The sequence below is a fragment of the Ictidomys tridecemlineatus genome, chromosome 5 (assembly GCF_052094955.1).
Source record: "Ictidomys tridecemlineatus isolate mIctTri1 chromosome 5, mIctTri1.hap1, whole genome shotgun sequence".
Lineage (NCBI taxonomy): Eukaryota > Metazoa > Chordata > Mammalia > Rodentia > Sciuridae > Ictidomys > Ictidomys tridecemlineatus.
The window spans coordinates 29,737,786-29,751,678 of NC_135481.1; the positions used below are offsets into that span (position 1 = coordinate 29,737,786).

General features: G+C 37.0%; 2 protein-coding genes across 3 annotated transcripts in view; one reads left to right on the forward strand and one right to left on the reverse strand.

Annotated features, from left to right (window-relative positions):
- The window catches only part of LOC110598200 (RNA polymerase-associated protein LEO1), an 86,096-nt gene that overhangs the window by 61,486 nt on the left and 10,717 nt on the right, over positions 1-13,893 (forward strand). The window lies entirely within an intron of this gene.
- Positions 1-13,893, reverse strand: part of Tmod3 (tropomodulin 3) — a 76,327-nt gene that overhangs the window by 37,834 nt on the left and 24,600 nt on the right. The window contains exon 2 of the mRNA XM_005316579.5: positions 11,659-11,851. Within this exon, the coding sequence (XP_005316636.1) occupies positions 11,659-11,784 (126 nt within the window). The 5' untranslated portion in view covers positions 11,785-11,851. The remainder of the gene's footprint in view (positions 1-11,658; positions 11,852-13,893) is intronic.

Sequence of the window (13,893 nt, forward strand, 5' to 3'; positions counted from 1 at the left end):
CTTTACAGCTGTGCATAGTGGTGCAGGCCTGCATTCCCAGAGAACTGGAAGGCTGAGGCAGAAGGATCCCAGGTTCAAGGCTGGTCTCAGCAACTTAGTGAGATCTTGTCTCAAAATTAAAAAAATAAAAGACCTGGGTGTGGGGAGCCACATTGAGTTACCATGCCTTCTAGTCCTGATGTACCGTGGGGATGTGAAAGATCACTGTAGTTCTGGTGCAGTCGTGCCATGATTCGTGACTCAGTCCCTACCCCTCTTCCCGCTCGGACAGCAAGGCCAGGATTCTGAGTAGGCATACCCCTGGGGTTGAGCGTCACTCATCTCTTCTTTTGTAATCCTACCCCATTTGCCCTGTTTGGGATAGACTGTTCCGTGAAACCGCCCTATGTGTGTCCCCCTTCTCTTGTTCTTGTTGGGTGTGGCCTTCCTAGATGTCAGTCAATCTGCTGATAGCAGACATCATGAAGCTAGACTCAACCCCCACCCCCAACCTGACCCCTTGCCTCATCTGAATGGCTTCTCCCCAATAAAAAGGTTCAGCACGATCTCTCTCTCTCTCTTTCCACGGACCCCTAAGGTCAGAGGAGCTGTCACAGGACCCAGAGAAAAAGGTATCTCTGTCTCTTGTGTGATTATTTCATGCAGCCCAATTCACCTGGAGTGACCTTGAGTATTTTAGTCATGAAACTTGAACTGTAGCTCAGTGATAAAGTGCCTATAGGTTCAATCCCTATTACCAAAAAAGTAAAAAAAAAAAAAAAGATAATAAGTAATGATAGTAGAAAATGCTTACAACTCTGCATTTATACCTAATTACACTTCAACTCTGGCCATTTGCTGGGATCAATAATAATTTTCATAAAATTCAATTTGGTGTTCCCCTTAATGTAATGGTTCTTATTACATAGAAGGCTGACCTATAAAGATAAATCACAGGCGCGCACCAAGCCAGATGGGAGGAGGAAGCCCAGCCCCACCCCATGTGCTAGTCCGGAGGAAGCCCATCAACCCTTAAAACCCATCAAAGGGGGTGTGGCTACCAGCACGGTTCTGCGGGTGATCCAGGTACCCAGTTTCCAACTCCCCCACCCTTAGCTGCGGTAACTCAAAATATTTCCCAAAGCTTTGGGGGTTGTAGCTATCAACGCAAAACAACAACTGTACAGGCACCTGGTTTCTACCTCAGAGACTAGAGTAGGGAAGATACAGGTGGAAGCTCATTTCCTTTCACACTGGCTATACCCACCACCCTGAATACAGAGGCTCAAGCTAGGAATAGACAATGCCACCTACTGGAAGCAAGGAAAACAGCGTTCTGAGAGACTTTTTTTTTTCTCTTTCTTTCTCTCTTCTCTCTCTTCCACAACTTCAACATATGTAAAACCCCTGTGCATGAACAACCGAATTACCAAAGTAATATAATATAGAGGAATTGCATATACCCCACCTTCCCCCCATTTTTTTCTTTATTTCTATCTTACTTTCCTTTTCCTTCTCTTATTTCTCTTTTCTTCCTTGTTATTTTTTTTCTTTTTTTAATTCGTATTCTCTCTATCCCACTTTCAATCTCCTAAGTTTTGCTATCTATACATAGGGTAACTATCTAAATACAGATAGGAGGTTGAGTCGATACATTCTTCCATAAATTACCAGTCTATTGGTTAGAGTTCTCCAAAGGTGCTAAGTGAGTTTAACCTCATACCCTCACTCCTTTCCCTCTAAGTATAACATCCTTCGTCTGAAATTAAGTTTTCTATATGCCACCAGATATGGTATGCCTTTTATGAAACTAATGATATATTCTTAAGTAGTAATTAAAACCAATATCTATAGACTTAGAATCTAACTATAAATGTATTAATAATAAAAACTTGTGCTTAGATAATGTACTATTGATATTGGGAACTGTTAACATTGTCTTTCTCCGCAAAAGAGGGATTTTGGAGCTATACAAGAACAATACAAATATATAAGGGGAAAAAAATTAACACAACAGTTTCACAAAGCTAGAAAGAATCATGAGCAGTATGAAAAGACAAGGAAAGAAAGGACCACAAACAATACAGGTCAATTCAACATTAGATGAGGTAATATCTGCAGCTGATGGAATGTCAGACAAAGAGTTCAGGATATACATGCTTCAGATGATCTGGAGTCTCAAGGAAGACATTATATAGCAAATCAGACAATGAAAAATCACTTTGACAATGAATTACATAAACAAATCCAAGAAGCAAAAGATCAACTCTATAGGGAGATAGAGGATATAAAAAACAAACAAACAAGAAATCCTGGAAATGCAGGAAAAAATAAACCAAATTAAAAACTCAAATGAGAATATTATCAGCAGAGTAGAACACTTAGAAGATAGAACTTCAGACAACGAAGACAAAGTTTTTCAACTTGAAAAGAACATAGACAGCTAAGCGAGAATGTTAAGAAATCATGAGCAGAACATCCAAGAATTATGGGATAACATCAAGAAAGCAAACCTAAGAGTTATTGGGATACAAGAGGGTATAGAGGTCCAAACCAAGGGAACGAGGAATCTATTCAATGAAATAACACTAGAAAACTTCCCAGACTTAAAGAATGAAAAAGAAATCCAAATACTAGAAGCCTACAGGACACAAAATCATAAGAGATCCACACCAAGACACATAATAATGAAGATGCCCAACATACAGAATAAGAAGAGAATCTTAAAAGCCACAAGAGAGAGGAAGCAGATTACATTTAGGGGTAAACCAATCAGGATAACTGCTGATCTTTCAACACAGACTCTGAAAGCTAGAAGATCCTGGAACAACATATTTCAAATGCTGAAAGAAAAAGGGTTCCAACCAAGAATCACGTATCCAGTGAAATTAAGCTTCAGGATTGAAGATGAAATAAAAATCTTCCATGATAAACAAAAGTTAAAAGAATTTGCAGCTAGAAAACCAGCTCTTCAAAACATCCTTGGCAAAACATTACAGGAAGAGGAAATGAAAAATAACAATGAAAACCAACAGCGGGAGGTAGTACAGTAAAGAAAAAACTAATCATACAGGAAAAACAAATCACGTTAAGTAACATACATAATCAAATATGGCTGGAAATACACACCATATCTCAATAGTTACCCTAAATGTTAATGGCTTAAATGCACCAATCAAAAGATATAGGCTAGTAGAATGGATTAAAAAAAAAGATCCAACAATATGCTGCCTCCAGGAGACTCATCTGATAGGAAAAGACATATACAGACTGAAGGTGAAAGGTCGGGAAAAACCATATCACTCATACGGACCCCAGAAGCAAGCAGGGGTGTCCATACTTGTATCAAATAAAATAGACTTCAAGCCAAAGTTAATCAAAAGGGATAAACAAGGACACTACATACTGCTCAAGGGAACCATACACCAACAAGACTTGACGATCATTAATATATATGCCTCAAACAATGGTGCAGCTACGTTCACCAAACAAACTCTTCTCAAGTTCAAGAGTCAAACAGACCACAACACAATAATCATGAGATTTTAACACACCTCTCTCACCACTGGACAGATCTTCCAAACAAAAGTTGAATAAATAATACAATTAATAATTTAGACTTAATTGATATATACAGAATATACCACCCAACATCAAGTAGATACACTTTCTTCTCAGCAGCACATGGATCCTTCTCAAAAATAGACCATATATTATGTCACAGGGAAAATCTTAGCAATTACAAAGGAGTAGAGATACTACCATGCATTTTATCTGATCATAATGGAATGAAATTGGAAATCAATAATAAAATGAGAAAGGAAAAATCCTACATCAAATGGAGATTAAATAATATGCTACTGAATGAACAAAGAGTTACAGAAGACATCAAAGAGGAAATTAAAAAATTTTTAGAGGTAAATAAAAACTAAAATAGACACAACATATCAAAATCTCTGGGATACTATGAAAGCAGTACTAAGAGGAAAATTCATTTCATGGAGTTCATTCCTTAAAAGAAGGAAAAGCCAACAAATAAATGACCTCACACTACACCTCGAAGCCTTAGAAAAAGAAGAACAAACCAGCAGCAAATACAGTAGAAGGCAAGAAGTAATTAAAATTAGAGCTGAAATCAATGAAATCGAAACAAAAGAAACAATCAAAAAAATTGACAAAACTAAAAGTTGGTTCTTTGAAAAAAATAAATAAGATTGATAGACCACTAGCCACTCTAACAAAGAGAAGAAGAGAGACAACCCAAATTACTAGCTTACGGGATGAAAAAGGCAACATCACAACAGACAATTCAGAAATACAGAAGATAATTAGAAATTATTTTGAAACCCTATACTCTAATAAAATAGAAGATAGTGAAGGCAACGATAAATTCCTTAAGACATAAGAATTACCCAGATTGAGTCAGGATGATATAAACAACCTAAACAGACCAATAGCATGTGAGGAAATAGAAGAAGCCATCAAAAGACTACAAACCAACAAAAGCCCAGGACCGGATGGATATACAGCAGAGTTTTACAAGAACTTTAAAGAAGAACTAATACCAATACTCTACAATCTATTTCAGGAGATAGAAAAGGAGGGAGAACTTCCAAATTCATTCTATGAGGCCAATATCACCCTGATTCCCAAACCAGATAAAGACACCTCAAAGAAAGAAAACTACAGACCAATATCTCTAACGAACCTAGATGCAAAAATCCTCAATAAAATTCTGGCAAATCGGATACAAAAACATATCAAAAAGATCGTGCACCATGATCAAGTAGGATTCATCCCTGGGATGCAAGGCTGGTTCAATATACGGAAATCAATAAACGTTATTCACCACATCAATAGATTTAAAGATAAGAACCATATGATCATCTCGATAGACGCAGAAAAAGCATTTGACAAAGTACAGCATCCCTTTATGTTCAAAACACTAGAAAAGCTAGGGATAACAGGAACTTACCTCAACATTGTAAAAGCTATATATGCTAAGCCTCAGGCTAGCATCATTCTAAATGGAGAAAAACTGAAGGTATTCCCTCTAAAATCTGGAACAAGACAGGGATGCCCTCTCTCACCACTTCTATTCAATATAGTTCTCGAAATACTGGCCAGAGCAATTAGACAGACAAAAGAAATTAAAGGCATAGGAAAAGAAGAACTTAAATTATCACTATTTGTGGATGATATGATCCTATACCTAGAAGACACAAAAGGGTCTACAAAGAAACTACTAGAGCTAATAAATGAATTCAGCAAAGTGGCAGAATATAAAATCAACACGCATAAATCAAAGGCATTCCTGTATATCAGCGACAAATCTTCTGAACTGGAAATGAGGAAAACCACCCCATTCTCAATATCCTCAAAAAAAATACATACTTGGGAATCAACCTAACAAAGAGGTGAAAGATTTATACAATGAAAACTACAGAACCCTAAAGAGAAATAGAAGAAGATCTTAGAAGATGGAAAAATATACCCTGTTCATGGATAGGCAGAATTAACATCATCAAAATGGCAATATTACCAAAAGTACTCTATAGGTTTAATGCAATGCCAATCAAAATCCCAACGGCATTTCTTGTAGAAATAGATAAAGCAATCATGAAATTCATATGGAAAAATTAAAGACCCAGAATAGCAAAAGCAATTCTAAGCAGGAAGTGTGAATCAGGAGGTATAGCGATACCAGATTTCAAACAGCACTACAGAGCAATAGTAACAAAAACAGCATGGTACTGGTACCAAAGTAGGCAGGTGGACCAATGGTACAGAATAGAGGACACAAAAACCAATCCACAAAATTACAACTATCTTATATTCGATAAAGGGGCTAAAAGCATGCAGTGGAGGAAGGATAGCATCTTCAACAAATGGTGCTGGGAAAACTGGAAATCCATATGCAACAAAATGAAACTGAATCCCTTTCTCTCGTCATGCACAAAAGTTAACTCAAAATGGATCAAGGAGCTTGATATCAAATCAGAGACTCTGCGTCTGATAGAAGAAAAAGTTGGCTCCGATCTACATATTGTGGGGTCGGGCTCCAAATTCCTTAATAGGACACCCATAGCACAAGAGTTAAAAACAAGAATCAACAAATGGGACTTACTCAAACTAAAAAGTTTTTTTTCAGCAAGAGAAACAATAGAGAGGTAAATAGGGAGCCTATATCCTGGGAACAAATCTCTACTCTTCACACTTCAGATAGAGCCCTAATATCCAGAGTATACAAAGAACTCAAAAAATTAGACAATAAGAAAACAAATAACCCAATCAACAAATGGGCCAAGGACCTGAACAGACACTTCTCAGAGGAGGATATACAATCAATCAACAAGTACATGAAAAAATGCTCACCATCTCTAGCAATCAGAGAAATGCAAATCAAAACCACCCTAAGATACCATCTCACTCCAGTAAGATTGGCAGCCATTATGAAGTCAAACAACAATAAGTGCTGGTGAGGATGTGGGGAAAAGGGTACACTTGTACATTGCTGGTGGGACTGCAAATTGGTACGGCCAATTTAGAAAGCAGTATGGAGATTCCTGGGAAAGCTGGGAATGGAACCACCATTTGACCCAGCTATTGCCCTTCTCGGACTATTCCCTGAAGACCTTAGAAGAGCGTACTATAGGGATACTGCTACATTGATGTTCATAGCAGCACAATTCACAATAGCTAGACTGTGGAACCAACTTAGATGCCCTTCAATAGATGAATGGATTAAAAAATGTGGCATTTATACACAATGGAGTATTACTCAGCACTAAAAGATGACAAAATCATGGAATTTGCAGGGAAATGGATGGCATTAGAGTAGATTATGCGGGCTGGGGATGTGGCTCAAGTGGTAGCTCGCTCGCCTGGCATGCGTGCGACCTGGGTTCGATCCTCAGCACCACATACCAACAAAGATGTTGTGTCCGCCGAGAACTAAAAAAATAAATATTAAAAATTCTCTCTCTCTCTCTCTCTCTCTCCCCCCTCTCTCACTCTCTCTTAAAAAAAAAATAGAGTAGATTATGCTAAGTGAAGCTAGCCAATCCCTAAAAAACAAATGTCAAATGTCTTCTTTGATATAAGGAGAGCAACTAAAAACAGGAGGAAGAGCATGAGAAAAAGATTAACATTAAGCAGGGACGAGAGGTGGGAGGGAAAGGGAGAGAGAAGGGAAATTGCATGGAAATGGAAGGAGACCCTCATTGTTATACAAAATTACATATAAGAGGATGTGAGGGGAAAGGGAAAAAAATCAAGGGAGAGAAATGAATTACAGTAGATGGGGTAGAGAGAGAAGATGGGAGGGGCGGGGAGGGGGTAGTAGAGGATAGGAAAGCTAGCAGAATACAACAGTCACTAGTATGGCAATATGTAAAAATGTGGATGTGTAACCGATGTGATTCTGCAATCTGTATACGGGGTAAAAATGGGAGTTCATAACCTACTTGAATCAAATGTATGAAATATGCTATGTCAAGAGCTTTGTAATGTTTTGAGCAACCAATAAAAAAAAAAGATAAACCCCAAAGGAGGCCTGTTCCTTTGTTGTTTATGGGACTATACAAAAGAAAAACAAGATTTCTACCTTTAGACTTTGAAATCAAGATAACAATGTTATATGAAGAATCCATTCCTAGTCTATCTGTAAATCCTATCCATTTTTACTTTGTAAAGAACTCAATCATTGTTTTTCCATTTGTAACATCTTTACTTTGATCCAAACTATGATCCAAGCTTGCCTGGAATGTTACATTAGCATTCCAACTAATCTTCCTGGTTCAGGTGCCCAATCCTCCTCATTCCTCACTCTTACTCCCTAATCTGTGACCCTAACCTCTTCTCATATATCCTCTCTATTCTATTCAGACTAGACATTTTTTTTCTCTCCCTGTACTTGTGATATCCTTCTATCACAAGGCCTTTTTGTGTACCTGGAAGACTATCTTTTTTTCTTCTCATTTTTAAGACTGCAGTTCCATGACCCCAAGGGAAGCTTTTTCTACCCGTGATTGTAACTCACAGTTCCTAGTGTTCATCATTCTTCTAACATGGTATGATTATTTGATTAAAATCTAATTCCTGCACAGCGAGCACTCTTGTATATCTGAGTCTAGTACACTATATGTGTACTAGATATACCTCAAACATTTAATGAGTAAAGATTTTAGAATACTTTTAAAGAAAAATGCTCACTGAGGCAAATTAATAAAGAAATTATTTGCTTCCCACATCAAAAAGCATTTGTATAGCTATTTTATAATGGTAGTAGTAATGGAGTTGCATTATGCCACCTGGCTGCTCAAGCTCCTATGAAACATATAGTTTTAAAATATGTTAGCTGAAATCCTGGTTCCTTAAATAGTCTTTGACCACAAAGTAAATGGCAGCTCACTGGTTTCAGAGGCTATAAACCCACACACTAAGCTTCATTAGAAGTATATTCTAAACAAGAATCCACCCCCCTCTCGATGCTGGGGATCAAACTCAGGGCCTTGTATATGGTAGGCAAATGCTCTACCACTGAGCCACACTAGCAGTCCACTGTAGTGTAATACTGTTGTAGCAATATATTCCCAGCCTTGGAAACGAATAAAATAGCTTTAACTTACACTGGCTGTCTTTTGGAAATAGATGTTTTATGAAAATGTAGTGAGTTATCAAGTAAATACACCTAAGTGCAGCATAAATACAATAAAATAGCCCTTTAAAATATAACAAGATGCCATTCATACCTTCCTATGCTCTCATCCTACCATTTGAGACTTGGTAAGTTACAGTCTCTAGTAGAGGCATCTGCAACTACCCTTGCCCTCTTTTCCTACCCGATACTTTACTTGAACTCTCAAAAAACATTACAGGACAAGTGGCTTGCTGTCAATAAACATCACTGTTTTCCTGGTTTGACTAATAGTATCTGAGGATGAAGGAATTTCAAATGGGGTTGGGAAATGTATAAAATACATTCAGAGATTAGAGCTTAACCTCCCCATACAAGAAGTAGGCCAAGGATTTGCAAATAAGAAAATGGAAGTGATCAGATTTTAGATGCATACCACAGTATATGAGTTCATGAGGAGACTCACTATGGTTTAACAGAAAGACTGCCAGATCCCAGATGTCAAGCAGACAGTGAAGGATCTAATCTCAGTTCTTTCCCTAACTATAATACTGAGGCAAGTCACCTCTTTTGTTTCACATCTATAAAACAGAGGGCGGGGACTAGAGTGTTTTTCAACCAGGGGCTTTTTGTTTCCCAGAGAATAGATACCTGGTAATATTTTGAGAACATTTTTGCTTGTTAAACTGGGGGGTTGGAGTATTAATCATTTTTTTTTTTACTTTCTATATTTTATGATGCTTTGACATTTTAGGGACCTTACAAATCCTGAAGAGATGGCCCCTTCCAGTGCTAGCTAATTCCTAGAGATAGCATTAACCCTACTTTCCACCCAGACCTACCAATTGCATAACTTTCATATGCAAACCAGTCAATCCAGGTCTCCGGATCCCAATAATCTTAGTTATCTAACTCTTACACCTCATGCCAATATTTCCCCTACTCTAATAACCTAAGGCAAGGTATGAGGCAACTAAGTACTAATTCTATAGTCTGGAGCCTGTGGTCTCATTCATTTATTCATTCCCTCAGAAACTGCAATAAAGGCTCTAGACTATGGTTGCTCCTTTTTCCTTCTTTCTGACCAAATAAAGTGCTTTCTCATGTGTCCCTGCCTGGACTGCTTCCAGCTCCTGGACCATGCATAATAAATTCTTTTTTTTAAGGCAGTTGTTTCTGTGTCTGTCATTTTACCACACCTGATTAAAACAATACCTCAGGTACAGTTCAAAATGGTGGGGAGGTGGGGTGGTGTGCTATTGGCATGTACTGAGCCAGGGATGCTGTTAAATACTCTGTACATAGGACAGTCCCTCACAACAAAAAAAATCATACAGTCCCAATGCCAAAGTTAAAAAAAAAAACAAAAACTTGATTACAATGCCAAGCATGGTGGCACACAACAGTGATAATCCCAATAAATCAGGAAGCCGAGACAGGAGGATCCTAAGTTTAAGGCCAGCCTCAGCAACTTAAGCATCCCTAGGTTCAATCCCCATTACCAAAAACAAAAACAACCTAGACTACATAAACTTGTGTGTTCATTCCAGTTCTGAAATCATTTGATTTAAAGAGGGTTAACAGGTTGAACTGCCTATAGAATGTAGTGCTGAGACATGATAGAAACAGCACTATTTTTCTGAATAATCCCTCCAGACTTAGGCATACTGATAATTTTTCCTTATAACACTGATTTTGGTCAAGAGAATTTGATCTTTGGAAGTGTGGCTCAATGGTACAGTGCATGCTTAGCATACTTTGGGTCCTAAATTCAAGCCCCCCCGCCAAATAAAACAAAACCTAAAAAAAACTCTACCTCAATTTGTTTTGTTTTGGTACTAGGGATTAAACCCAGGGATAAAACCACTGAACTATATCCCCAGACCTTTTTATTTTTTATTTTGAGACAGATAAGGTCTTGCTAAATTGCTTAGAGCCTTGCTAAATTGCTGAGGCTGGCTTTGAACATGTAATCCTTCTCTCTCAGCCTCCCAAATTGCTGGGGTTACAGGCATATGCCATAGTACCTGGCTTACCTCAATTCTTAAAGAGCACTTAAAAAATCAATGCCTGGGCATAAAAAAAAAGTGGTAAATTCTAGCAAATAACCAATATTTTTAGGTTCTCTCCGGTTGCCTGTCCTTTCATAAATGAACAATTCAAGGATTAAGAGTCTCTACTTTGCCTTGTACAATTTGTAAAACAAATAACATTTACTTTGAAAATGGTTCAATTGTAAGATGGTGCAGAAAGTAAACCCAATACAATCATTCAGGTTTTCACTTTCAGTATAGTATTCAATAAATTATATGAGACAGTCAACGTTTTTAAAAACAGGCTCTGTATTATATAATTTTGTTCAACTATAGACTAACTGAAGTGTTCTGAGAATTTTTAAGGTAGGCTAGGCAAAGTTAAGATGTTTAATAAGTTAGGTGTATTAAAGGCATTTTGACATAATATTTACAATTTAAGATGGGTTTGTGTGGATGCAAAGCTATAAAGTCAAATAGCACTCAGGTTTAGATCTGCTTCACAGTCAACTGTTGTATTGCTTTTGAGAGGCTCCTCAGATCTATTCTACCAAGGACTAGAAACACCCTTTGGTCAGCATCTCTCAGCAAGGTAACAATTAGGTTTAAGGTCATGAAGAACTTTCTAGAGGCACTGTACACTGGAGCCATACTATTCTAGAGTCTCTGAAGAGACAGAAGAGATCAGTATATAAAAGAGCTAATCATTTACTATACTTAACCAAAAATATTCTTCCCTGCATAGAAAGAAAAGATTTGTTAGAGGAGAAACAAATTCAGGAGATGTTCAAACACAACAATGATAGAGATGATAGTTTAGAATAGTCATGTCATAAAGATGTAGAGGCAAAAGTGGGAGAACTGGAGAGGAAGCAAAAAGCAAGTTCATCTGGATAAAGAAGAAGAGGAAAGCTCCAAGAGAAAGGCATGAGAAAGCAAACTGCTAAAGACAGCTACTTTGTTTCAAAGGGGTTGAAGAGTTATTTCTTTTCCTCTGCTAAAACCTACCTCAGGGTCAAGATCATCCAGAACAGTTTCTAGTTGTTTCAGTTCTATTTCTGACAGATTTTCAAGAAGCTCATCTTCATCCAGGTCCTTGTATTTTTCTAAATCCTTGCGGAATGGTAGTGCCATGATCTGCAATGTAGGAACTCACTTGCTACTCAGTATAGTCAGAAGTGATTTCTACTTTTCCTTAAAGCTATGGAGAGAAGAAACAAAAACATTTTAAATATTATGTCATCTCACCTGTTTACATCTATTATTATGACAAGTAAAATGCTATTTCCGTGTGTCTTATATTATTCAATCATGTATCACATGCTACTATTTGTCTTTTGTTGGCAAAAGAATCAACTGGGAAAAAACAGGAGGGAATAAATACATTAAAACAGCTATTTGGGGCCTGGGGTTGTGGCTCAGTGGTAGAGAATTTACCTAGCATGTGTGAGGCACTGGGTTCAATTCTTAGCACCACATATAAATAAAATAAAGTAATGCCCATCTTAAACTAAAAAAATATATAACAGCAACAGCTACTTGATAGATTTTTAGTAACTGATAATTAGATAATTTTAGATAATTTTCTGATACACTCTACTTCCTCTCTTGCTTTTATGGATAAATTGCCAGACTCTTCTCTAAGGCCAACCATGCCTTCTTGTAATCAGAACCCATCCTTGTTCATTTATACAAGATTACTCTATTGTGCTCTGTCTCTACTGGATCATGCCCATTAGCATAGAGACAATAATGTATCATCCAAATTAAAAACAAGTTTTCCCTCAACTTCACATTCCTTTCCAAACACTGCTCTGTGTCTTGGCCCCCCCTTTAGAGCAAAACTCCTTTCAAGAATCACTATATTTAGTACTTCAAGTCCTTATTCTTACAAATCTTTTCCAATCTAGCTTTCATCCCCACCTCTCACTCCATTCAAACTGACCTCATCAGCAATGACCTGCACTGTGCCAAATCCAACTGTCAATTCTTAGTCCTCATCTCATGAGAGCTATCAGAAGCCACACTTGATAATAAAACAATTTCCTCATTTGGTTTTGGGGACAGTATTTTTGGTCCTCCATTATTTCCCTGGCTGCTCCATTTCATTCTTCTGCTAGTTCCTCTTCACCCTCCTCATTTTTAAATGTTAGAAAGCCTTCAGGACTTAGTTTCTTGGTTCTCTTTCTAGACTCACTCCTTGTGATTTCATATAATGACAACTCTCAAATTTATATCTCCAATTTGGACCCTTCTCCTCCACACTTAAAAATAACTTATCTAGGGCTGGGGTTGTGGCTCCGTGATAGAGCACTTGCCTAGAATGTCTGGGGCACTGGGTTCAATCCTCAGCACCACATAATAAATGAATAAAATAAAGGTCCGTCAACATCTAAAAAAATATTTTTTTAAAAAAACTTACCTAGTCAGACATAATGGCACATAACTATAACCCTAGTAATTTGTGAGGCTAAGGCAGGTTGGTAATGAAGGTTCATGTCAGAAATTTCCACACATTAGAGATACTTCATGTTGCCCTTCCTTTCTAACCCTAGTTCAAAACACAAAAGAATGACAATTCTAAGTACTGGCAAAGACACAGAGCAACTGGAACTCTTATAAAGTTGCCAGTGGAGAACAAACTGAATCAACTATTAAAAACTATTTTAACAGTATCTGCAAAAACTAAACAAAAACATACTATAATGACACAAAAATTTCATTCCTAGTTGGATACCCAAGAGAAATGGCTACTCATATTCATAAAAATTATGTACAAAAATCTTTATAGGAGCTTTATTCATAATATGCCTAAACTGGAAATGACCAAATGTCCATCAACAGTTTACACAAATCAATTTATGTAATGGACTATTACATAGTTATAAAAGGCAAGTAATGATATATACAAAAAGAATGAAATCTCATATGCATTGAGAGAAATTTTTTAAAAATTAGAAAATAATACGTACTACATACTTTCATTCTATGAAATTCAAGAATAGGCATAACTAATCCATAGGGATGAAAATCATAATAGGGGATATTGATTAGGTAGGGTCATCAGAGAACATTCTGGGATGATGAAACTATGTTATATTCTTGAATTGGGAAACAGTTATATAGGTACATACAGATACAGAAAATTCATTAAACTGTACATTTAAGACTTTCTCTTTTTACTTTTAAATTATATGTCAAAGTACATGTTTGTTTTATATTATTATATATATTTTATGTTAA